Source organism: Talpa occidentalis, unplaced genomic scaffold, assembly GCF_014898055.3.
Source record: "Talpa occidentalis isolate TD23 unplaced genomic scaffold, MPIMG_talOcc4v2.1 talOcc4.7, whole genome shotgun sequence".
In the NCBI taxonomy this organism is placed as follows: domain Eukaryota; kingdom Metazoa; phylum Chordata; class Mammalia; order Eulipotyphla; family Talpidae; genus Talpa; species Talpa occidentalis.
This window is the reverse complement of record NW_023605083.1, coordinates 53155514-53182259: the sequence shown is the minus strand read 5'-3', so window position 1 is coordinate 53182259 and position 26746 is coordinate 53155514. Positions and strand designations below refer to the sequence as shown.

General features: G+C 45.3%; 1 protein-coding gene across 2 annotated transcripts in view; it reads right to left on the bottom strand.

Moving 5' to 3' along the window:
- TMOD1 (tropomodulin 1) overlaps positions 1-26746 on the bottom strand; it is an 80521-nt gene that overhangs the window by 51971 nt on the left and 1804 nt on the right. The window contains exons 1-2 of one of the 2 annotated variants that reach the window (XM_037492132.2): positions 21402-21613; positions 4597-4765 (exon numbers count right to left, since the gene is read on the bottom strand). In XM_037492132.2, the coding sequence (XP_037348029.1) occupies positions 4597-4716 (120 nt within the window). In that variant the 5' untranslated portion in view covers positions 4717-4765; positions 21402-21613. Of the gene's footprint in view, positions 1-4596; positions 4766-21401; positions 21614-26746 lie in introns of those variants that run through there. The other variant, XM_037492133.2, reaches the window with a different exon arrangement.

Genomic DNA, 26746 nt, shown 5'->3' with positions numbered 1-26746 from the left:
GAAGGGCGGCCCACTAGATCTTTTCAAAAGGCACATACTGACTTGGAAATCAGGTAACAGAGACAGGCCAGTGAAGGGGCCAATTGTGGGTAGGACAAAAGCCCAGCGGTCCCCTTATCTCTTCCAGTTTCTCCAATTGCTCTTTTCTTTTCTTTGAACTTAAAGAGAAAGGGGTCTTGGAAGATGTCCATTTTGAAGCCACAACGGTATAAGAAGCACAAATCTCAGATTGCTCAATCCTATTCCAAGTCCCAACACACATTTACCTTGTTCCTGACAGGGTAGGAAGCAATGCCCTTGGAGCCTGTTTGAAATCTGAGTCTCCCCACAGCTCTCTGAGTCCCAGGTTCCAAACCTCCAGGGGGCATAAACAGACTTCCTGTTAATCTCTGGGGAGGAGGGCTGGGGACTGGCTATGTGAGAGGTACAGAGGCACCAGGACTTGGAATGGGGCATGCTGGGAGCTGTCTGCCAGTTTAGAAGTAAAACTGAGCTCCTCCCAGCCCCTCTCTACCCCCCCATGGGCTCATGCTCTTCCATCTGCCCTACTCCACTCCCACGTCTGCTGCTTGGCTCTGACCCTTGTCATCATCACCTGCACAATTCACAGCCACAGACCAATCTAACCTCATCTCCATCCAGTGGCTCAACAGTCCAGAGGGCCTGAGGCAACAAGCCTTGTGCCCCTGTCTCCACACTGCTCTCTGGGAACAGCAATAATTCTGCAATATGGCAGAAGGGTCATGGAGAGAGGCAGGGGCCTTCTTAATCTTCAGAAAAGAACACTCCCATCACCAGCCAGGCAGATGAGGGTGGGTCCCTTGAAGGGTGAGCCTCTTCCACATTTCACCCATCTCCCTGGCACCTTCTCCAATCCACTGATCCCTAGGGTTAACTCTCAAAACCAACGCCCTCCCCTCCTCAGGCACTGCCCCTCAACGGTTCCCTAGGCCTACTGAAAAAGTCTAAGCTCTTCAGCTGTCTATGCAACCCCCTGTTGGGATCATGGAACCCTCCAGAGAGACCACACTTAGATTCCTGCCACAATTTTCTTTACTTCTTGACTTAGAAATCCAGGGCACAGCTACAAGATCACCTGCTCTGTGAAGCCTCCCACTGGTAAGACTTAGTCACCTCCCAAATTCCCTGCTGCTCTTGTTGAGGACCTAGTATATTATGCAGCTTCCCACTGACTGAGCTGAGCTCCTGAAGGGAGAATCCCTGCCAGCGTCCCCTGTTGGTGACCAGCACAGGGGTGTCAGGTGGGCAACTGAGTGTGTTTATTGAGTAGATTAGAATTAGCCATAGCACACTTTTGTCTTCATTTTTTAAAGCTGCTTGTTCTCATAAATCTATGCAATCTAGGATAGAATTAGAACAGACACACTTCACAGCAAAAAAAAGCTGGAAGCTTGATGGTTTCTTACCTACATTCTTGTTTTTACAGAAATCCAGGCTAAGGGGAAGACACGGTACAGAGGAAACAGGATTAGGCCCAAGACTCTCCTTGCAACGCTGCTTTCAAGTCAACTTGAGCAGCCGTAGGGGAACTGTCCCCTCCCGGCTGGAGGGAAGGTGTGAACAGAGAGAGGAGGGCACACTGCTAGAGCAATTTCTCATTATCTGGGATATAGGACCTAGGAGCCCTCGATAAAGACTCTGGATTTTCTAGAAACAAGCCATTTAATCATATCTGGAAATAAGACCAGGTTACAAACTTATGGGAGTTTAGCCCGGAAAGGGACCAACCAACTCCATCATTTCATGGACACTGAGGTCTGGGGAAAGATGGCAACTGGCCCCAGGTCACATGCAGAGGAAGAGACGGGGCCAGGCTAGAACTGGACATCTAACTTCTAGTCTTGCACTTTTCCTGCTAAGCTGCACTCCCTTGACATTAGCTGTTGTTACTCGAGGGTTAGTGAAATGGCGCGGCAGTGTGCTTTTCTTTATGATCACTGTTAAACTAGAGAGGAATGCTGAGAGGTTTTAAGGGAGGGCATAAAAAATTCCTTTTCTAATTAAAACATTTTCTAATTAAAACATTTTCCCCATGGAAAATTCACTTAATTCAGTAACATTTATTACCTGCCTTCTCTGTACTTGGCACTGGCGTGGGTACCTGGGATCGGGATATAGATGAAGGTCCTTATCTAGTGGACCACAGAGGAGGAATCCCTCCTGCACCCTGCCCACAGCTCAGTGGAGATATGACCAGGGAGCCCCCTGGCTCTTGTGATTCAGGCTGCACAAATTCTGAGCATCAAACACACTTCTTAAATGTGTCAACTATGACATATAAAAATGTCAAACAAGTAAAAGGAATTCTAGTCCTTATTTTCTCTCAGTTAATTCATTCCATGACACATATTCCCCACCATCCTGAAGCAGCTTGCTTGATAGAGTGGTGAAATAGGCTTTTGCAGACTCAGTTACAGTGCCTGCAGGGTAGCAGGTCCTTGCAGGGCTGGGGCAGGGATTTTCAGAAAGCTGAGTATGCTTTGAATCAGTGTCTGATATGGTGCACCACTTCTCACATGGCCGCATTCCCAGGTCCAGGAATCATTACTACCCCTGCTGACCCACTGCCAAAATTGCTGCTCCCTGTTTCTGTGACCTTATGCTCTGCTGGCTAGAGGTCTTAGCTGCAAATGGAGAATGCTTCTGCCAGGAGACACAGCAATGATTTCACCAGACTGGAAGTTACGACTGACACCTTCCCACTTTCAACTCCTATTGCCTCTGAGTCAATAGGCAGAGAAGGAGTTTCTGTACTGGCCAGGGGGATTGATCTTGATTACCAAGGGGAAGTTAGACTTCAGTTCACAAAGAGGGAAGAAAATATAGGTCTGCAATAAAGGAGATTCCTTAGCATAGCCATGTCCTGTGATGAAGGCCAATGGACAACCACAATGACCCAATCGGGTGGGACTACGGATGGCCCAGGCCCTTCAGGAATGAAGGGTGAGTTGTCCCACCAGTCAAGGAACCATAACCTGAACTGGTTGCAAAGGCAGAGGGAATACAGGATGGGTAGTGAAGAAAGAAGTTATATATATAGTAACTCCTCACTTAACATGGTTGATAAGTTCTGGGAAACTGACTTTAACCAATACAACTGCATAATGAACAAAAGCAGGTCCTTGAATAACATTTTTCTTCAGTGCCTGATGAGATTTTTCCTTTCTCATCAACATTGTAATGAAGTGATGTTGAAGGAAACGATAATATTCGAGGATGTTCTGTACCCATTCAGACCATGTCGCCAATCAGAGAAACAAGGGCTATACCTGCCCTGAGTATTTCTCCCTGTTTAAAAATATCAAACAAATATGCTTGTGTGTATGTTCTAAGCAAATACCTTTGTTTTTTTCTCTTTTATTCTGTCAATCTCTTATTCTTTTTTATTATACAGGATGTATTGATTTTATAACACAGTATGTAAGTATTGTTAATCTTTTATCATAGTACTTAAGTTATGGGAGAGTAAAGAGAAAACAGAATTATGACTTTGCCATATGAAGATAAGTGTAGTTTAAGGAGAAGGGTGTGGATGCCAAGTGACAAGGAGTTGTGGTGGTTAATATTATATGTCAATTTGACAGGACCATAGAGCGTCTAATACTTGGTTAAACATTATTCTGAATGTGACTGTGACAGCATTTCTGGATTAGATTAACATTTGAATTTGTAGATTTGGTAAAGCAGATTGCCCTCCCTAATGTGGCTGAGTCCTATTTAATCATGAAGGTTTGAATTGAACAAAAAGACTGATGGGCTGGAGGAAATCTCCACTTACATGACTACCTTGAGCTGAGAATTTGTGTTTTCTTTCCTGCCTTCAGACTTGAACTGAAATATTGGCTCTTCCTGGGTCTTAAACCCATCAGCTGGTTCTCAGCTCTTTCAGCCAGGCTGGAGCTACACTACCAGCATTTCTGGACCTCCAGCTTGCTTACGACTGCAGCTCTTGGGACTTGTCAGCCTCCAGAAGCAGGTATATCAATTCCTTACCAAAAAGTCACTTTCGGGGCCTTCCTGGTAGCGCAGGGGTTAAAGACAGTGCTATCAAGCTATCCGCAGCCACTGCAGCACAAGTTCGATCCCTGGCCAGGGAGGTGACCCACATGGCACAGCAGACCTCTCCTAACTCACCTGCTGCTCCCCTCAGCAGTGTATTTCAGTAGATTTGCCTGTTCTGCTCCCCACTCTGTCTCTGATGAATCCTCTCACTGCCCCCCCCACCCTGCCCCATACCTCTGGCCTGCACTCCAGCTCTTGTATGCATATATAAATATTTTTTTTTAAAGTCACTTTCTGTATGTATATACTGCCTATTAATTCTTTTGCTTTAGAGAACCCTGGCTCTCTAAAGAGAAACAAGGGCTATACCTGCCACAACACACATATGCATGCATGCATGCACACGCAACACACTCCTGCTGCAAAGGCAGTGCTGTCCCCATGTCATCGCCACAGAAGGAAAAAGGAAGTGGTGGCTTCAGGAAGTCTGCGCTCGCCCCTCGCCAGGTTGTATGGTTGCTGCCCCTGAACCTGTGACTACGGGGCCCCTTTGGAGGGGGGGTGCCTACTCACATCAGGGTCCAGCTCATCCAGTTCATTTTCCAGCGTCCTGAGCTCTTCTTCTGTGAGGGCTCCAAGGATTTCATCTTCATCCAGGTCACGGTATTTCTCTAGTTCTCGTCGGTATGACATTGTTGAAGAATTTGTCTTTGCTTTCTGAGCTTCTGTGCTGATTTATGACCTACCAGAAAGAGAAAAATGTCATAAAGCCCCTTCTTGGATTTGGTCTTTCAGAGCAAACAGATATTGTCATTCACATAGTAGCCTAGGCGTGTTTATGAAACATTAGGACGATAATTACTGGAATGGACTATTGCACTAAGTTGGAAGAATTCGCTTACAAATTGTGCAAGGTAAAAGTCCTGGGGACATGTGATTTAATAAACTGTCACTGGAATGGTCATCAACTATGAGCAAATAGGTGGCTATAAATGGCCAATGAATGGCCCCAAGCTATTTTATTTTGCAAATAGTTCAGATACTTTTCTGTACTATCTTCACAGGTCCCCCCACACCCTGATGGAGAGCACAAGTGCTGGAAACTCTGCTAAAGTTGATCTTAAAAAGTGAGGGTGGCATTAGTGGATAACTGAGCACTTGCTGCATGCAGGCAGTTCGCCTACATCTCAATTCCATCCCACAAAAATAGCCGAGAGTAAAAGCTAACTTTTACTACCACACGCCAAGCAGTGTGTTAAGCATGTCACAGGGACTTTCTAACTTAACCTCTGAATTATATGTGTGTTGTTAATCCCATTTTACAGATGAGGACATTGAGCTCAGAGAATGTGATGACGCCATCACCACTTAAGCCCAAGTGCCTTAAGCTCTCTGTCCTTCAGCTTGGCTGAAACCGTCTGATCACATGACAAGCCCAACTCACACATCTCTTCTGTGAAGTCTTCGTGTGCCCTCAGCAAGCAAAAACTCCTCATGCCCACAGTCCTGGGTCCACACTCCCCACAAAGCTCACATGTCCGTCTCCTACAGCTTTCCCAGAGAAGGGTCTGGTCTGCTTCTCTCCTCTCTCCCCAGAGAAAAACACAGGGCTGCACACAGTAGGATGTTTTTACTGAAATGACCTCAATTCATTCTCCACCAGCGTTTGTTGGTCTAGTCACACAGCCTTAAAGAGATTCTGAGCTCTTCTCCTAGAAAGTGTTGCAGAAGAACTTCTTAGGTACCGTTGAAGGAAGGGAGCGCTTGGTATGGGATTGGTATATCATGGGTTGAATTGTGTGCCCCGAATGTGTCCACCAAATTCCTAACCCCAGTATCTCAGTTACTGCATTCCAAGTAACAATGTGAGACATTTGGAAATAGAATCATAGCTGATAAAATTAGCTCAGTTTACAGGAGTAAGGTGGGCCCCTAATCCAACATGACTGTATCCTCATGAAAAGGGGAAATTTGGACAGACACATGCACCATGTGAGAATGAAGGCAGAGACAAGGAAGTCCCAAAATTCCCACACAGCCACCACAAGCTAGAGGAGGGGCCCCAGAGATCCTTACAGTCCTTAGATGGAACCAACTCTTCTGATACCTTGATCTTGGACTTGTGGGCTACAGAGCTCGGAGACAACACATTTCTGTTGTTTAAGCCACTCGGTGTGTGCCCTAGCAAATGAATACAGTCCATACAAACCTGTGGAGAATTTTGTGTTTTTTTTTTTTTTTAAATTCCTTGAGACAAGGAATTCTTTTTTTTTTTTAAATTTATTTATTTATACAAGCACTGGGTACAGTCAGAAGCACAGGAGGGTGAGAGAATTCACCAGAGCCAGAGCGGGGAACAGAACAGGCAGACCGACAGAGTACACTGCTGAGGGGAGTAGCGGGGGGCAGGAGAGGTCTGCGCGCCATGTGGGACCCTTGTCCGGCAGCAGGGGATCTAACCAGCGCTGCAGAGGCTGCGGGCAGCTTCACAGCCCAGCGCTCAACTGCTGCACTACCGGGGAGGTCCAGCATTTTGTGTTTTTAAACCCTCATACAAACCAAAGGCCTGGCTCATCTGTGAAATGACCTGATGGAAGTTTCCAGAGTAGAGAGAAACAAAAACTTGGGAAAGGCAACCAACTAATCAGTCAAAAAACAACAAACTGGGATTCATTGTTAATTAAAAACAAAGTAAAAATAAACTAAAACCACAGTTCACTATGTCTCAGAAAGCAGAGAGCACACGTTATTAGGGTATATGCATATGTGTGGGCATATTAGTAGGAGGAATCCAGTATGTGACAGCTGGCTTGATAAGGAAGGACTTACTTCCCAAATACAGAAAGCCCTGGTGGCATCCTTTTCTCTAAGAATGGCTCAGCATGGCCTGACGTCTTCCTTTGACCAGACCCCAAGAATGCAATATCCAGACCATAAATGGGCCCCCTCTTGATTCATTTCTATTTAGTTCCAAAGAAAGCACAAGCAGCTGACAATGCTCTGGTATAGATGAAAAAAAATAAAAAATAACCTTACTGAGTGCCCTCAGAGAACAAACCTAATTTGGCTTTCCCTGATTGGAGCCAGCAGGGATGCTCAGGAAAGACTTGCAAGCTTCCAGAACCAACTCAGGGACATCCGGGGCCACCTCCAGACTAGAGTCTGTTAGGTGGTGTTCAAACAGGTTCTGTGTTACACAGGTTACAAGCAGGATTTCCTGATGCTTTTGACCATAAAGTCTTGTCTTTGAGAAACTGCTCTGAAATTGGAATCTCATGAAACAGTGGGTGACGTTGCTACAGACTCACCTCTGGGCGCCCTGAGGGAGTCACTGACAACCACACAAGGACAGGGCCAGCTGGGTCAGGTTTGGGACCCGGACACTTAGCAATCTTGCCGTCTTTGCTAGCTGACTCATTTCCCAGAAAAATGCGTCCAAAAGAAATTATACCTGGAGCCTCCCTGGTGGCACAAGGGGTTTAGACACAACCTATGAAGCTATCCACAGCCACTGGAGCATGAGTTCGATCCCCAGCCAGGGAGCTGACCCACACAGTGCAGCAGACCTCTCCTGACTCGCCTGTTGCTCCCCTCAGCAGTGTATTTCAGTACATCTGCCTGTTCTGCTCCCTACTCTGTCTCTGGTGAATCCTTTTACCCCCTCCCCCGCACCTCTGGCCTGTACCCCAATTCTTGTATGCATAAATGAATAAATCTAAAAAAAATTATTATACCTAGAAAAAGTTGTGGAAGGATCATAGGGAGGATGAGCCAGGACAAGGGGAGAGGGAAGAGAGAAAGCCATACCAAAGCCAGCTGGGGAAAAGGAGTTGGAGGAAGAGCAGGAAGAACAAAGTAGGCAGCAGAAGGAGGGGTGTGGGGCTGGGGTGGCAGCCCACCTCTGGAAATGCCACCCCAAGTGGGGCGATCATTAAATTTCCTCAAGACAGCTCCCTCAGGGCACACAGGAAAGTCAAGCCACTATTTACACACTCCAAGGTGTCAGTGAATTAAGAACTCCTGTTTCAGAGTACTTACAAGGCCCTTTCTAGTGTCAAGTGCCCTGTGAATATTACAACGTTACGTTACGTTAAATGAGCTGAGAGGCACTGAGAACGCCTAAGGTAAACTATGAAGCTGTCAGCTTCAAGCCACACTCATCCACTTGGCTCCTAGGGGATGCATTCTCTAAAGCAAGATTCTCCTCCTGTGGCCCGTGATATGGAGGAACTGGAGGTGAGGAACAAACAGGGTGGGAGGTGAAAGTCATGGGTTAACAGTGCCGCTGCCAGCTCGACCTTAAGATATGGCTTGGAAGGGATGGTATTCTTCTACTGCCAATAAAAGGCCTCTGTTTCATAATGAAAGATTCAGGAGACTTGGTGGGAGAACTAGTTGTGATTGTTATGTCCTGGGCAGCCTCTGGTTGCTACTCTGTGCAATGAGCATAAACAGACTGGGAGCCGCTGCTTGTAACCTATCCCTATCTCTTGGAGACATGCAGGAATTGGATGGCATGGGTGGCTTTTAGCCTGTGACAGGGGAGATTTCAGGCTCTGAAAAGGGGCCTCAGAGGTAAACTAGGCAAAGCGAGGGGCTCACCCTGATTTTACCTGACTTGTATACTTGGAGTTTTGTGTAAGATTTCCCTGGAAGAAAGGATTCCTTGGTAATATAAACCATCTCTATAATGGGAGGGTGGCAGTACTCGCCCATTAGGGTGCTGTGAGGACGCAGTGGCAACAAGCAAAGCCTTGAGCTGGTGCAAGGTCAACATGGGCTCAACAATGTTGATGCGTATCACCAGGCAGATATTGCTGCTGTGGGGGCTCCATCTCACCCCTACACTCTCATCGGACTGCAGTTCCCCCCAGGCGGGGACCTATGTCTTACTTGTCTTCATATCACCAGTGCCTTTCTCTGGTCATCCGAGTCAAGGGAATGAGCACAACTGGCTTTGATCGCATGACCTTGGAATCTTGGGTAAGTCCCTTCTCTTCTCAGATCCTCTGTTTTCATCTTTAAAAGAGAAAAATCAGACCAGGTCTATGAGGGCTGGAGGGATGGGTAGGAAGGGGATGATGAAGCTGCTGGGGTCCCAGCAGAACAGTACTTCTGTTACCTGCTCTACAGATCGGGTCCTGTGTGAGAGTTGGTGAGAAAAATAAAGGAGCAGCTCCATAAATTTAAAGCACATTTAAAAACTTAGAAGTCTTCCAAATCTGGCATGTAATTACATTATCAGCACATCTGGTCCTGAGTGGCAGAAGCCACCAGGAATGTGAAAACATAGAGTGTACTAGCTGTGCTGGACAGTAAAACTAGATGGGTTAGACAGGAAAAAGTAGTGGGTCAAAGCCTGAGGCTGTCCATCAGTAGGCTTTAGAACCGAAAGCTCTGGGATGGGGAAGCTCCAGGAATACCCCTTCTAGATTTTTCATGGAAAGTGGGTCCAGTGACTTCTCTGCTCATGTCTTTTCCAGCCTCAGTCCCACGGGAACACTCAGCAAGGGGTTGCTGAGTGGCATCTAGATTTATGGATGGCACTTCCCCGAATTCGGGAAGAATCGCGTCAAGAGTCACTGAATAGTTTCCAGTTATACCATCTTCTTATTTCAGCAACAGGGAATATCTTGATGATGAATAAAGGAAGATTGATTTACAAAGTGGATTCGTCATACCCCATCTCCTCCATTTGGAAGACATTTTATGCCATGACACCTCACCACGAAAGCTTGCTCCTCTCCCCTTTCTTGGTTGCAGGGACACAGAGGGTGTGCAGGGCTCGCTGTCACTCCTCATAGACCCTTCCCCCGCTACCCTCCTTCAAGGAGCACCTCTAGGAGTGGCCACAATCAGTGTCCTGTGATAATCCTCCTCAGCTGCTGGGAGCTTGGCTCAAGGGCAGCCAACGGCGGGACCTACGAGGTGTCTGGGATAGCAACAACTAGGAGGATGAGTTGCACAATGAGCTCCTTTATTTCCTGGCAAGTGTATTCATTTCCTGGGGGGATAAGGAGGAGGGCAAAGGGTGCCTAACAAAGTACCACAAACTGAATGGCCTAAACAACAGAACTGTATTTTCTTTCAGTTCTGGAGGCTAAAAATCGAAAATCTACGTGTCGACAGGTTGATTACTTCTGAAGTCTCTGTGGAGAGTCTTTCCCTCCCTCCGAGCTCTGGTGGTCTCCGTTATTTCTTGACATATTGCTGGCATCCTCTCTATTCTGTGTGTCTGCGTCCAAATGTCCCCTTTTTTATAAAGACATCAGTCCTATTGGATTGGGGCCCATCCCCATGACCTCATCTTAACTTGTTCATCAGCAAAGCCCCTATTTCCAAGTAGGGTCACACTCACAGGTACATTTTTGAGGGAAACTCAATTCTACCCATAACAGCATTGTACATAGAACATAAGGAGAGGATGAAGCAGATGTCTGAGAAGCTGAGAGACTGTGATGAACATGAGATCACTGAGGCGAGAAGGCAGAAAGTCCTCATGTGAGGGGGAGCTCATGGGGTTGAGAAAGAGATCATGGGTCCACAGAAGCACCAGTCCCTGCTCCCTCAGGCCTGGGTTACTATGTCTTCCCAACACCCTTACCAGGCCCACCACTCCCCCATGCTCCCCTCACCAGACTCCGGTATTTGAATGAGTCCAGCTCCTTGAAGCCAAACAAAGGAGAGTTGACTTTTTGTTTCCCTCCTGCCTTTCTGTCCCCTCCTTCGAAGTCTCCTTGATGATGCATCTTCCTGGCCAGCCTGTTCCCCAGGGCTCTGCCCTGTTCTCATGTCTCAGGCACTCCCTGAGGGGTTCTCATTTCTCCCATGTGGGGCCTGTTACCAGAGGTAAGCTGACAACTCTCAGGTGAGCTCGCTCCAGCTTCTCCTGCAGCCCTTCAGGCTCCACAAGTTCAACCCCAAGCTCAGGTCTCTTCACCACATCATCTCATCTCCTTACCTTGACCATATTCATGACCCAGGTCAGACACCTGGGGGCTAGCCCAGACTCTCCTCTTTCCACGGCTCCAGCTCCATGCCTCTCAACCCTCTCTCTTGCTCTTAAAATGTTTTAGTTTTTTAAAAATCATGGTATATAAAAATATATATAAAACTTACCACTTTAGCCATCTTAAATATACAGTGCTGTAGTTTTAATTACATTCACACTCTGCCACCATCCTCTCCAGAACTTGCTCTTCCCTAGCTGACAATGTCCACATTAAGGACTAACCCTTCTCCCTTTCTCCCGCAGCCATGGCAACCACCATTCTCTTTCTAGCCCTATGAATTTGATTCCTCCAAGTACCTCCTATAAGTCGAGCCACTTGCCCTTTTGTGACTAGAAGCCACTCTCTGGTACAACCTTAATGTCTGTCCTTCCTCTCCCTTCCCATGGTGCTTGCTTTTAAGAGCTGTCTTGTACAACAGCCTCCCTACCCCAGTTCTTCCTGACTACACTCAGCTCAGTGTTCAAATGAATTTTGTGAAAATCAATTCTGATCCTGCCCCTGAGCCAAAAGCCTGCTTCAATGGCTCCTATTATGAGCAAATCCCCAGCCTGGGGCCTGAGGCCATCAGAGATCTGGTTGTGTCTGGACCTTCCCAGCTTTTAATCCCACCATAGGCCTCCCCTTTCCAGTTGTCTAGACTCCTCACCCCTGAAATCTCCATCCTCTGGGCTGTGCTCTCCACCTGGAACTCCCTTCCCACCTCCATGCCTGTGATGTCTTACCTAGTCCTCCATTCAACTCCCCCAGTCACTGCTCCTCCCATGGCCTCTGGGTGCAGCCCCGGAGGGGGGGTGTCTGTGCTCCCAAGTCTCTCACCCCTGGGGGAGGGCAGTGCTCTCAGTGCACATGCTCCCTGGCTCCAAGCACAGGTGGGACTGACGTGGGATACAGCCTTGAACTGGGAGGACAACCAAATTCTATCCAGGCCTGTCACCTCTGAGAGAAGATAGTCAACTGGTCCTCAGTTGAGGGTAGATGGAGTATGGAAGGGGTAGACAAGTGAGTATTGGAAATTTGGGGGGAACTGAACATCCTCATCCTAAAACATGATGCAATATTTATGCCAATGTAATCACTCCAATGTGCAGAGACCTTTGCAGTTTATAAACAGCCACTACTTTTATGCCAGTAGCTTCGTGTCCCATTCAGGGCACAGCGTGACTGATTAAGGATCACAAATCCCTGGGTTAAAACCCCTGCCCTGGTTCTAACTGGTTGGGCAGCCTTAGCATGTCACTTAATGCCTGTGAGAGTCAAGGATTCCACTGTAAAGTGAGGGCACAACAAGTAACTCCCAAGGGGTGATGTGAAAAGGAATGCCATAAAGGATGATGGGGTTCAGACAGCTGGTTTAATTCTTTCCTCAAACCCATGATTGCCTAGCCCAAAAAGCCAATCCCACAAGGACTGGATGGGTGGGCATGTCTGAGAAGCTATGAGAAAGATTTGGGGGTTCTGGTATAACAGTCTACCTACCAGAAGTGAACAGTATGAGATATCGGCCTAAAAGTTATGATTCTATCTCAGCCGTATTAATGAAAGTACAGTGGCCAAAGCAAGGACAGTGATGGTCATATCTGGCTTCAACCTGGAGCTCAACACTGGGTTCCCACTCTTTCAATGGGGGAAGGTAAACTTTTTGCAGTAAGTACACAGTTGTAAGACTACTCACTGAACTTTCCCACATGAAAATACTTATGTAACTACTACTCAGATGGCAATAAAGAACATCTCCATCTCACCAGAAGGTTTTCTTATGCCTTTTGCAATTTATCACCCCCCCCCCACAATTAACCACTATTCTGATTTTTAAAACCACAGATCAGTATGGACTGCCTTTGAACATTATATACATGTAAACATATAGTGTATATGTTCTTGTGGCTGGCTTCTTTCACTCAACATTTTATCTGTTGATATGTGATTCACCCTAGTTATGTGTTAGCAGCAGTGTGTGCTTTTTCGTTAGTGTATAGCATTCCATTAGCAGAATTATGCTATAATTTATTTACTGTTAATAGCCATTTAAATTTTGCCCATTCAATAAAGACTGCTTGAAACTGGCAAAAGGCTCCCAGAGGAGCCAGAGGTGAGCTTGGAAGTTTGCCCATGCCAGGCCCCTTCAGGCCAGCAGTCCGAACCCAGAGGGGGAGCGGGCACCCATGGCCAGGGCAGACCGGGCACGCAGAAGAGTGTGCCTGTCTCCAAAGTGCCATTTTAGAACAGGGAACTTTCTTCAATAAAGACTGCTTGAATCTGGCAGAAGGCTCCCTGTGAAGCCAGAGGGAGAAGGTTCCCTGCACAGTCAGAGGTGAGCTGAAGGCCCCCACAAGCCCGGTCCCACCTGGCAGGAAGTCGGAGCCCAGAGGAGGATCCAGAGATTTGGAACCCAGAGTGCAATCCAGCTGTCCCACCTGCAGGGAAGTCTGTGGGACTTCAAGACGCACATTTGTAACTAAACACAGAAGGAGGAGAGATTCTGTGACAGTGACCATTAACATACTCAAAGTACCACTGCCTCACTAGACTTCCAGCATAACAGTTTTTGACTCATTTGGATTGCCAGTTTCTGAAACTCCCGAAAGAACACACCAAAAAGATGCCGGCCAGTACCAGCGGCACAGTGTCCCAATGCATAAAGCAAATTAGAAGACAGGCAGCAGGGAAAAGAAAAACTACAAGCAAAGTAGCAACACCTCAGAAAAAAGACACACCACAAAAAAAACCCTACCCACCAGCTTGCAACTACTTTGACTTGGAGGAACTTCTGAGCCTTCCAGAAAAAGAATTAAAAATTGCCGTGATGGAAAAACTGATAGAAGTCATTAAGGAAAACAATGCTCAGAAGAATAAAATTGAGTCCCTAAAGAGGGAAGTAAAAGAAATGCAGGAGATCAAAGAATTAATGGAGACGCTAAAGAATTCTGGGAAAAGCAATGAAAGCAGAATAGATGAAATGGAAGAACGAATAAGTACTCTTGAAGACACAGAAATAAAAAGAACCAAAACAGAAAAGGAAAGAGAAGTACAAAGGAAAAAGACTGAAGAAAGACTTTGGGAACTATCTGAGTCCATGAGGAAAGGAAATATAAGAGTTATAGGAATCCCAGAAGGAGAGGAGAGAGACCTAGGAACAGAGAAAATATTCAAGGAAATAATTGAAGAGAACTTCCCAAACGTGAAGAGGGAGCTGAAAATTGATACACAAGAAGCAAGAAGGACACCAAACTTCCATGATGAAAGGAAAAATACAGCAAGACACATAATAGTAAAGCTCCCAAGAATCCAAGACAAGGGAAAAATAATGAAGCTGACAAGAGGGAAGAAACAGATAATATTCAAAGGAAAACTAATCAGACTGACATCAGACTTCTCCGAAGAAATACTACAGGCAAGGAGAGAGTGGAGGGACATAGTCAACAGACTCCAAGAAAACAGATGCCAACCAAGAATACTCTATCCCGCAAAGCTCTCCTTCCTCTATGAAGAAAGAATAAGGACCTTCCCAGACAAACAGAAACTCTGGAATTTCATTACGACTAAACTCCCACTCTAAAAAATACTACAAGGAGTCCTAAAGCCAAAACCTCAGAGGGACAAATAGCAACGAAAGAAGGCCAAAAAAAAAAAAAAAGTTATTGAAAGAATAAATAAATAAAATCAAAGGAAAGACAAACACAATGGCAAATAGAGATGCTAACATATCAATAATAACTCTAAATGTAAATGGACTAAACTCTTCAATAAAAAGACACAGAGTCGCAGGCTGGATCAAGAAACAAAACCCAACCTTTTGCTGTCTCCAGGAAACACATTTAGCTACAAAAGATAAAAATAGACTCAAAGTCAAAGGATGGAAAACAATCCTACAAGCAAATGGACCAAAAAAGAAAGCAGGAACAGCTATACTTATATCAGATAAAACAGATTTCAAACTCAAAAGGGTAAAAAGAGACCCCAAGGGGCACTACATTATGATCAAGGGGACAATACTTCAAGAAGAAATAACACTCATTAACATATATTCACCAAATGAAGGCGCACCAAAATATATCAGACAACTATTATCATCTTTGAAAACAGACATCAGAGAAAACACATATGTAGTGGGAGACTTCAACACACCACTATCAACAATGGATAGGTCAACAAGACAAAAAATAAGTAAAGACACTAAAGATCTAAATAAGGATCTAGAGCGCTTGGGCTTAACAGACATCTATAGAACACTAAACCCCAAAAAATCTGAGTACACATTTTTCTCAAGCGCACACAGATCATTCTCCAGGATCGATCACATACTGGGACCCAAGACAAACATCAACAGATTCACCAAGATTGAAATCATACCAAGCATCTTTTCTGACCATGAAGGCATCAAACTAGAAATAAACCATAAAAAGAAGGCAAGGAATTCTCCTACCTCATGGAGATTGAAAACCACACTACTGGAAGACCACTAGACTAATGAGGAGATCAAAGAAGAAATTAAAAAATTCTTTGAATTGAATGACAAGGAGGACACCAATTTCCTAAATGTATGAGATGCAGCAAAAGCAGTAATAAGAGGAAAATATATAGCAATAGAGGCTCACATCAAGAAACAAGAAAGAGGGCCTCCCCGGTGGTGCAGCGGTTGAGCACTGGGTTGCGAAGCTGCCCGCAGCCTCTGCGGCACCAGTTCGATCCCCGGCTGCTCCCAGGCCACCGGAGGAGGGTCCCGCATGGCGCACAGACCTCTCCTGCCGCCCGCTGCTCCCCTCAGCAGTGTACTTCGGTCCTTCTGCCTGCTCTGCAACCTGCTCTGGCTCTGGTGAATTCTCTCACCCTCCTGCGCTTCTGACTGTACCCAGTGCTTGTGTAGATAAATAAATAAATCTTAAAAAAAAAAAAAAAAAAAAACAAGAAAGAACTCAAAGAAACAACCTAATCTCGAAGCTCAAAGATCTAGAAAAAGAACAACAAAAAAACGCCAAAACCAGTAGGAGAAAAGAAATAATAAAAACTAAAGCAGAAATAAATGAAATCGAAACTAAAAAAACAATCCAAAAGATCAATGAAACCAAGAGCTGGTTCTTCGAAAATATAAATAAAATAGACAAACCCCTAGCCAGGCTCACAAAAGAAAAAAGGGAGAAAGCACAAATAAACAGGATCATAAATGAAAGAGGAGAAATCACAATGGACACAGCAGAAATCAAAATAATCAGAAACTACTATGAACAGTTATATGGAAACAAGTTCAACAATCTAGAGGAGATGGACAAATTCCTACAACTCTACAATCACTCAAAGCTAGATAAAGAAGAAATAGAACACCTAAACAGACCAATTACAAGCAGCGAAATTGAAATGGTAATCAAAAACCTTCCCAAAAACAAAAGCCCAGGATCTGATGGATTTACAAATGAATTCTACCAAATGTTCAGAGACAAATTAGTGCCTATCCTTACAAACTCTTCCAAAAAATTGAGAAGGAAGGGATAATACCAAACACATTCTATGAAGCCAACATTACACTTATACCAAAATCAAACAAGGACAACACAAAAAAAGAAAACTACAGGCCAATCTCCCTAATGAACACTGATGCAAAAATCCTCAATAAAATTTTAGCTATCAGAATCCAACAATGCATCCATAAGATAATTCACCACGACCAAGTAGGATTCATTCCAGGAACACAAGGATGGTTCAACATCCAAAAATCAATCAATGTTATCCAACACACCAACAAAAAGAAATAGAAAAAACATATGATAATATCAATAGATGCCGAGAAAGCTTTTGACAAAGTGTAACACCCATTCATGATAAAAGCCCTTGAAATTCTTGGGATACAAGGAACATACCTCAACATCATAAAGGCCATATATGACAAGCCAACAGCCAGTATCATTCTCAATGGCGAAAAGCTGAAAGCATTCCCATTAAGATATGGGACAAGACAAGGTTGTCCAACTTACCACTGCTTTTCAATATAATACTGGAAGTCCTAGCCAGAGCAATAAGACAAGAGAAAGACATACAAGGAATCCAAATAGGAAAAGAAGAAGTCAAACTATCACTATTTGCAGATGATATGATAATATACATAGAGAACCCCAAAAACTCCACAGAAAAACTAATTCAACTCATCAATCAGTTCAATAAAGTGGCAGGATACAAAATCAACACACAAAAATCAGTAGCCTTCCTATACACCAACAATAAATCTGAAGAAGAAGAAATTTTAAAAAATCCCTTTTTACTATAGAAACAAAAAAAATCAAATATTTGGGAATAAATCTAACAAAAGAGGTAAAGGACCTATACAAAGAAATCTATAAAGCACTGTTAAAAGAAATAGAAGAAGACACAAAGAAATGGAAAGACATCCCCTGCTCATGGATTGGAAGAATGAACATTATGAAAATAGCCATCCTACCAAAAGCAATATACAGATTCAATGCTATTCCAATCAAAATTTCAATGTCATTCTTCAAAGAAATAGAACAATTATTGATGAAATTCATATGGAACCACAAAAAAAACCCAAATAGCCAAAGCTCTCCTGAAAAAAAAAAGAAGGGAATGGAGGCATCACACTCCCAGACTTCAAACTTTACTACAAAGCCATAATCATCAAAACTGCATGGTATTGGAACAAGAACAGACACATAGACCAATGGAATCGAATAGAAAATCCAGAAATAAACCCACAGATTTATGGTCAACTAATCTTTGACAAAGGAGCAAAGAATATGCATTGGAGCAAAGAAAGTTTGTTCAATAAATGGTGCTGGGAAAACTGGGTCGCTACATGTAAAAGAATGAAGCTTGACCACTACCTCACACCATGCACAAAAACCAACTCAAAATGGATTAAAGAACTAGACATAAGACCTGAAACCATAAAATACATAGAAGGAAATATAGGCGAAACACTACATTGCATGCACCTCAAAGACATCTTTATAGACACATCACCCAAAGCAGTGATAGTGAAGGCAAAGATCAACAGCTGGGACTACATCAAATTAAAGGGCTTCTGCACAGCAAAAGACACCATAACAAAAACAAAGAGAAACCCCAACGACTGGGAGAACATTTTTGCACACAACACCAATGATAAAGGACTGATCACAAAAATCTACAAAGAGCTGATGAGACTCAACAAAAACAAAGAAAATCATCCAGTCAAAAAATGGGCAGAAGAGCTAAAAATTTCTCTGAAGAGGAAATGCAAATGGCCAACAGGCATACGAAAAAATGTTCAACATCACTTGTAATCAGGGAAATGCAAATCAAAACTACCATGAGATACCATCTCACACCAGTGAGAATGGCACATATTAAAAAAACTAGCAGCAACAAATGTTGGCGAGGTTGTGGAGAAAAAGGAACTCTCCTGCACTGCTGGTGGGAGTGCAAACTGGTCCGACCACTATGGAGAGCTGTGTGGAGATTTCTGGACCTACTACACACAGAGCTTCCATCTGATGCAGCAATTCCACTCCTAGGTATTTACCCAAAGGACACAGAAACATCAATTCCCAAGAGCACCTGCACCCCTATGCTTATAGCAGCACTGTTTACAATAGCTAAGTTTTGGAAACAACCCAAATGCCCAAAAATAGACGACTGGATCAAGAAGATGTGGTACATATACACCATGGAATATTACTCAGCAATCAAAAAAGATAAACACATGCAATTTGCAGCAACATGGATGGCGCTGGAAGGGATCATGCTCAGAGAAATAAGCCAGAAAGAAAAAGAAAAATACTGCATGGTCTCACTCATAGCAGGAATCTAGAAAACTTAAATAAGGGACCAGGAAAAAGAATAACTATAAGAAAGAAAATATCAAAATCAACAAATAACTATGAACAAGAGACACTCTATGGGGGTTGGGGGGCGGGGAAAGGAGGCCTTGGGGTCAAAATAAGGGGGTTGCAATTGTATGGGAAATATAAAAATAAAATTTAAATAAAAAAATAAATTTTGCCCAGTATTTGTTAATTATAAATAATGCTATGAATGTATTTTCGTAGAAGTTATCACTTATTTCTCTTGGGTGTGTGCCCTGGTATAGAACTGCTGGATCATAGTGTAGGCATACATGCAGTTTCAGTAGATACTATCCAACTGTATAGTCAGTACTTTTCACTTTTAACCACCATGGTGGATGTGTTGTTGCATCTCATTGTGCATTTTCCTGATGACTAATGATGCTAAGCACATTAGCCATGTGGGTAACCTCTTCTGGGAACTGGGCCTTCTTTTGAGGGATGCTCCAGAGAAGGGCAAAGAGTGTCACATGAAGAACAACTGAAGGACCAGGTTGACCATGACCACACTTCTCAAATCTCTAATGAACAGACTTGGGGAAGAAGGAACAGAAGTGGTCTGTGGCTCCCCAACAGGCAGAAGACATCATTTACTGAGGTTACCAAGACATGGATGTCTGATTAGCAAAAGGAACTTTCTAACAATAAAAAATACACAAGGAACCACTGGGTTGATTCAGGAAGTGGTGAGCACCTGTGAGGATAGGCATGGAGGTGGGGACCAAAATGTTAGGAGAGGTCCTCCAAGGAGTGTGATGTCTTGATGGTAGTTGTTGGGAGCTGAAAAGATGAAACTGAAGGTCTGATTTTATTATGAAAGACATGTTTGGAGTCACTAAGTGGAGAGGAGAGAAGCCAGATATTTAAAAAAAAAAACAAAAAACAAACTTGTTTCCTGGCCTGTTTGCATTTATTTTTTCCCTGGCTGATCTCATTCTCTTAGTCATATGGGAAAGCACCTTCTGAAAAACAGTGTGTGACTCCATCACTCTCTGCACTTGCTACAAGCCCCATCTCAGGGCATACCAGGCCTCAAAGGCCCGCATGCCAGTCACTTCTCAAGTGGTTTAAATTAGGCCGGGTGTGTGTGCGTGCGTCCACCAGCATGTTTTCATTCTGCATCTCTTGAGGTCATCATAGTGCCTGAGTCACCGCATAAATCACTGTAAGCAGTAGGGCTCCGGGAAAAGATGGAGACCTCTCCTTGTCCCAACTGGCCTGCCCACCTGCCCAGCAAAGCATCCTGAATGCCACCATGTGGCTCCCTCTCCCCACCTTTCAGCAACTTCCCTAGTTCAGACCCCTGATTGACCTCCATGAGCTCCACCAACCTCCGCCTCTTCCCTGGCATCTTCCTCCACACCAGCTGGAAAGGGCTCTGACAAACCACACATCTCAGCACCACTGGGGAGAGCCGCCAGAGCTTTGTCCTCAGAGGCATCATCCTAATGCACCCCACACTCCAAGACTGAGAGCTGCTTGCGGGCAAGCGGCATTCTCTCTGGGGGCCAACAGAAAGGCATAACCCAGGGGCTCAGGTGCTGAAGAAGGTTTGTTAATGAATGAATGTGTGATGTCTAGGATTATATTGACTTTGACAGTCATAGTCCAAAGCATTAGTAGGATAAAAGTTGGTTTGTAGAAAAGGCTGTGGAACTCATGCCGCTCCTCCCTCTCCATTTTACAAACACAAATTTTGTCCTTTGCCTCTTATCAGTTGTTAACGTCAGATACAGTTTTATGTAGCATGTTTTTGCATTTTCTGAAAACCTATAGAAAAATATATTTGCTGCACATTGAGCAAAGGACTAATTTGCTTAAAAAAGTTCCCACAAAAGAAAAAATATAGCCCAGTAAAAATAATGTAGAAAGAACAATTCACATGAAAATATAAATGACTAATAAGCCTATGAACAGATAAGAAACTCAGTCACAATTATGGAAAAATAAATCAAGTTTGAAACGCCCATTCTCACCTATGAGACTGACAAAGACGAGAAAGTGTAGGATTCCTAACACTCAGAGCCTTGCAGGAAACCAGCAGGGCCACACAGGACAAAGCCCTCCGCGGTAAACCCTCTTTCAAGGAGTGTTAAGCCAAATACACACACCCTTTGACTCAGCCATTCACTTCTAGGAATTTACCCGTTTACTCACCCAATAGCACAAAAACATGTGCAAGTTCTCTGGTTGTTATTTACATTAGCAAAAATACCGGGAACCATATGGAAGTCCAGCAGTAGGGCACTGGGTAGGGAAACTATAACGCAGACCCAGGACAGGCTACATTATCATTGCCTGACCTGTGGCTCTCCGCCCTCCCCACCCCGCGCTGCCACCGCTAACTCCACCCCGGCAGGGTCCAGGCCCTGCAAGGGCTCACTTCAAGCAATCTTAAGAATTCTGTGAAGTACATTTTATTCCCATTTTACCGACGAAGAAACTGAAATGCAGAAATTACACTGTATTAATTTCCTAGGGCCATCACAGCAAATCACCGCAAACTAGATGCTTTAAAGCGATGTAAACTTACTCTTGCAGCTCAGAAGCCAGAAGTGGGAAGACCAAAGTGTTGGCGGAGTTGACTTCTTTTCGCCAGTGTTGAGGGAGAAACTACCCAAGCCTACCTCCTAGTTTCTGGTGGTTGCCGGCACCTGGGTTTGTAACCCAGGTTACAAACCTGGTGGCCTCCCTGGGTTTGTAACCCCATCACTCACGCCGTGACGCCATCATCGACTGCTCTCCCTCCCGGCTATGCCCACGCCTCTTCATGAGAAGGATGCAGGACCCGCCCTAATCATCTTAACAAACTACAGCTGCAAAGACCCTTTTTGCAAATAGGGTCTCATTTGCGGCTACAGTGGACACAGCTCCTGGGGTGGGGCACACTATTACCCAGGAGAGCATAGTCTTAAGCATGTCATGTGGAATAACTAATATAGTCCCCACAACAGATGAGGAAACCCCTACAGATGGGGAAACTGTGGCTGGGGGATTAAAAGTCACCTGCGTTTACTCAGCCAGTAAGTGGCAGGCCTGACGCGTGCTGCAGGGAGGTGGTCCCAGGGTCCATGTTCCTAACTACTAGGCTCCACTGCCCGCCATTCAGGGACCAAGTGACCACACACGCTGACAGGGCTAAGAAACATTTCTCCTCTGGAAGGGCCAATATTCTTTTGGTAATCAGACAAGAAGCATCCTCTAATTCATCTTGTCTCCCCTTGGCAGATATGATTCAAGTCAGAGAGGTCTTGAGTATTCAAATACAGTTGTCTTCAGCCAGATGCTGACATAATTTTTGCTTCTTACTCTGTGTTGAGCATTTTTAACCTGGGTTTTTGAATGGTCTTCCTGAGCATGGACACACCTACTGAAATGACATGGAAATATTCATTTTTCTGGAGCATGGGTCTATAACTCCCACCAGATCCTCAAAGTGTTTCAAGATCCTAATTTTCAAGTTTTCAGCCTTTTAAAAAATTCCTCTTCTTACCAGTTACCTTGTCTGTGCAGTTTTAATGGTGTAAGTGGAATGCAGTATAAAAACCATAAATAAACATATGCATCCAGCCTGACATTTTAAATTTTCCTGAGTCAGCAAGTAGGAGGCGCATGGTCCAGGCTGCCCTCTCCCTGGTCTTCTGCGTGATGCTGAGGCGGGGATGGGGCTCTCACTGCAGCACCGGCTGGAGATACCAACCTTGCAAGCACTGTGCCCGGGAAAGGTAATGGACAGATTAGTCTGGAGCTCCCGTGTTCAGGGGTGATTCTAAGTGGGCCAGGAACGGGGCGCTTTGACTTTACAGTCCTATGTGGGCTTAAATTTCTCCAGAATGCAAAGGAGTAGGAGGCTAAGGTGGACGCAGGTGGAAATAGTTGGGAAGCCAGAACCTTCCAGCATATCTGGGACTCTGTCCTCTCTGCCTGCATGCTTTCACCACGTGCTTCACCACCTCCCTCTCCCCCAATCATGTGCCCCACCAGCTGCCCTGCCTGCAACCACGTGTCCCAGCTCTAGGCCCTCTGTGACTCTAGTTCCTCAGCCTTCCCCATGGGACCCACCAAAAGCTGGTTCCCTACCCTGTTGTAGGGTAAGTGAAAATTATCAGGCTTTTCTGCCCTCCTGCCATTAGTATTAATGATAGACCCCTGCGGTCCTACATGCTTGCCTGATGGCGGGCACCTGGAATAGGGTGTGGGTGCGCATAGGTGGGCACACCTGGGCTGAGAGACTGAGCTTATAATGGTGGTATCAGGGGGGTGCCAGTAGAGTAGCAGAATGAGAAGAGCAGCAGCAGGAGGAGCAGAGAAGCAGAAACCATGAGAGAACGCCAGAGAGCCCAGAAAGAGTGAAGACTTGTTGGGAGCTGGGAGGCTGCCAGCCTCCCGGCCCCCCTGCCTGCAGTGTACCTGGGTGCCACATTACATATGATGTAAAAAGCTCAATAAAAGCCTGAAAAGCTACCGAGGACTCTCCTTTACCTGTCAGCCTGGATCATAGAGAACTTGGTCTGTGCCTTCCTGGCACTACACCTGTGCTCCCTGGTGTTCTGCCAGCCCTGCCACATGCTCTATCATGCTCCATGCTCACCTGCACTTGCCCCATTAAAAAATATCAGAAAGAACCTTTGATGTTGAGTCAGGTTCCAAATGAATTCCTTTGTAGATCTGACTAAAGTAGTATTTTAATGCAATGCCCCAAGGAAAACTTTGGCACTCACCCTGGTGCTCAGTGTGGTGATCTGTGGATGTAGGATGAGTATCACACCCTTAGGTGTGTATTAGAGTGTATTAGGAATTACTATGCTATTAAAGAAGTTTATTAGAACTTAATGGAAACAAGAAGTTTATTAGAAATCAGAATTTCAGCCCTCTTCCTGGGCCTACTGGGCCCCAAAGCTTCATTTTAAACAAAATTCCAAGTAAATCAACATTAGAGAAAGGTGAGTATAGAACACTAGGACTCTCATTCTCAAGCTTACCAAACTTGGCCTATCTAGAATATACACCCCAATTGGATGATCTCATACAATTCACTGTCCTTTCTACAAAAAGGGGGTAATAATATATACCCTTCCTCCCTTACAGAATTACCCTGAGTTTCAAATGAGAGCCATAGATTCAGTCTACTTACTGTGGTGGGGCTGGCAAGGGTTTCTGGGTTGGTGAGGAGAATAGATGTGGTATCTGCCCTCATGGAGCAGATGGGCTGGTAACAGAGCTTTCGTTGTGTGCATTTATCCATTCATTCAATGGACAATCATTTATCAAAACATAAAGACCTCACGCTATGCCAAATACAGAAATCTGAGCTAGATATTGGGGAAGCTGAAATAACCGAGCTGTAAAATCTGTCTTCAAGGAGCTATCAGTCCTGTCAGAAATAAGGATATGTAAGCGGATGATTGCATTTAGAGCACCTATGTCTGGTTCTCCGAGGGGGTTGTGGGGGCACAGGGAAGGCAATGAGGAATACTGCTTTAAAGGAAGACTATTAAGTGTACCATGTTGGGAAGGGAGGGAGCAGCACTGCAGGCAGAAGGAATAGCAGGGGCAAAGGTAAGGGAGCATGAAGACAAGTCTGCTTGCATCGTGCCCAGAAGGTAAGGAGAATTTTGGGGAGGGCCAGGAGATCTTGGGGCCAGATCTTAGATGGTCCTGTTGTCCAAAGCTAAGGAATCGGGTAGGAAATGGGGGGCCCTTGAAAGGAGAGGAGTAGCAATTATAGATCCGTTTCACAAAGACAGGAAGTCTTTTAAGAGGTGATGAAGTAATCGTTTGGAGTAGTGATTGTGGGAATAGAAATTAATAGACGGGGTACTGAGGAAGGTAAACAAGACAGAACTTGAGCTAATGAATGAGGCGTGAAGGGAAAGGAGCTTTCTTGCTTGGTTCCTGGGCAGGTGGTATTACTGCTAACCAAGGATATCAGAAGAAGACTGGGTGATGAGCCTAAGCCTGGGCCCTGGGGGCATAAGGTGCCTCTTTGGCTTTGTCCAATAGGCAGGAGTCACAGACGCCTAGGGCTGAGGAGAGAGGTCCAGGCTACGCACAAATTTGGAAATCGCAAAACTTATAGGGCGTGCTTGGAACCATGGACCCCCCATGGGAGTGAATGGGGTTACAGGAGGGTGAAAGAGAATAGGATTGAGAGTGGCACCAATTTTTCAGGGACAGACAGGTAAGATGATTGCTCATGAGATGAAGGAGGCTGACTGAGGCCAATGGGACTTTCTGTTTCCCATGGGTCCCCCTGGGCACCGAGAGTGAACACCCACCAGAATTATCTCCGGGGTGACCCTGGGGTCGCTGCTCTGTGAGCCCCCGAGTGAGGGATGGCTCAGGTTGGGCCCTTGAGGAACTGAGACGGGGATATGTGGGCTGGACTTGGTCTCTCCCCGGGATCTTTTCCTCCTCAGGCACAGTCATGTCCTTCCACAAATCTGTTTTTCTCCCAGAGAAAAGAAGTTGTTTGTAAGAAAAGGCGAAACAAGAGATGCTTGAGTTTGTTTAGTTTTCCAGATCAGACAAGCACCAGGCACCTTCTAACACTGAAGAAAACCCTTCTGGTGTGTCCTAGGGTGACTCCCATGAGCTCAGTCTTTCCTTATCATTAAAGAGCAAAGAGAGTCAGATCCATCAGGATTAACCAAAGAAGGATTTTGCAACACAAAACCAAATGGAGGAAATGGTTTCAGAATTATGCTAGTTGATTCATGGTCTCCTATAGAGACGGGCTGTTTCTTTAAACTGATAATGGCGCCAAATAATTGATCTAATTGGTGATCTTGTTTTATAATGGAAAGTCAATTGGCCTCTTTAGCTATGTTGGCAACTTCACTGGTCCATTAGTAAGACCAAAACATGACAACATTGACGGGAAAAGGCCATTATCACTGTGCTCAGCAGGAGTCATCAATAGATGATGTCATTTCAGAAATAAGCAAGCCAAGGTCACGAGGGCCCTGGCAGTCAAACTGCTCTTCATGGCCCATCACCTCCTCCTTTGCAGAGGCTGAGGTCTGCAAGGGGGCACAGGGGCCTGAGCCAGGACCAGCTTCATTTTTCCCTGTCTTCACTCAGCTTGATCCTAGAGGAAGTTGACTCTAGAGCTGCTGGCAGTGGCTCTCAGCTTCTTTCATACTTCTCACCCCAGAAGCACTTGTTTGTGCCTGCCTCCAGGGCCTGCTCCCTCGCTTTCCCATCCAAGTGCTCAGAGTTGTGAGCGCTCCTACACTCTCTCAGCTCCCATTCGTTCCTAGCTCTTCCCCCACTAGCACTAATAATAACACTGCAAGGCACCAGGCACTGGCATCACCTCACTTAATCCCCCACAGCAACCCCTCTGAAATGGATCCTACTATTATCCCCACTGTACAGAGGAGGCAACTGAGGCGAAAGCAGACAGACAGACAGGCTGGGTCACTGGCCCGGTAAAGCAGTGGCAGGCTCTATTTTTTAGTCTCTGCAATGCCCAGGTCAAAGTCACCAGGACTCCCTGCCAGTCCTGGTGCCCCTTCCCAGCGTGTTCCTCCCTTCTCCGGTAACTGACCACTGACCTCCCTTGGCTCTTGGGAAGTCACTTTCTGGCCCTCTTTCTGGACTCCTCACAGCATGAGCCCTCTGTATTGTATACCTGGCATTTCATTGTTCTCATGCTAGACAGGGGACACTCCCCCGGGAAACTCAGAACCCCTTGATGCAGGTCTTCCAGAGCCCACCTTGCCCAGCTCCTTGCTGCTCAAGGTCACTCTCAGTGGGTGGCAGAGCTGGGCTGGAGCCAGGGGGCCTAACCTCCAGGCCAGTCCATGTTCTGTTCCTCAAAGCTACTACGTAGCCCCTGTTTTCAAGTTTTTGCTGAGGGCCCCGAGCAGCTGT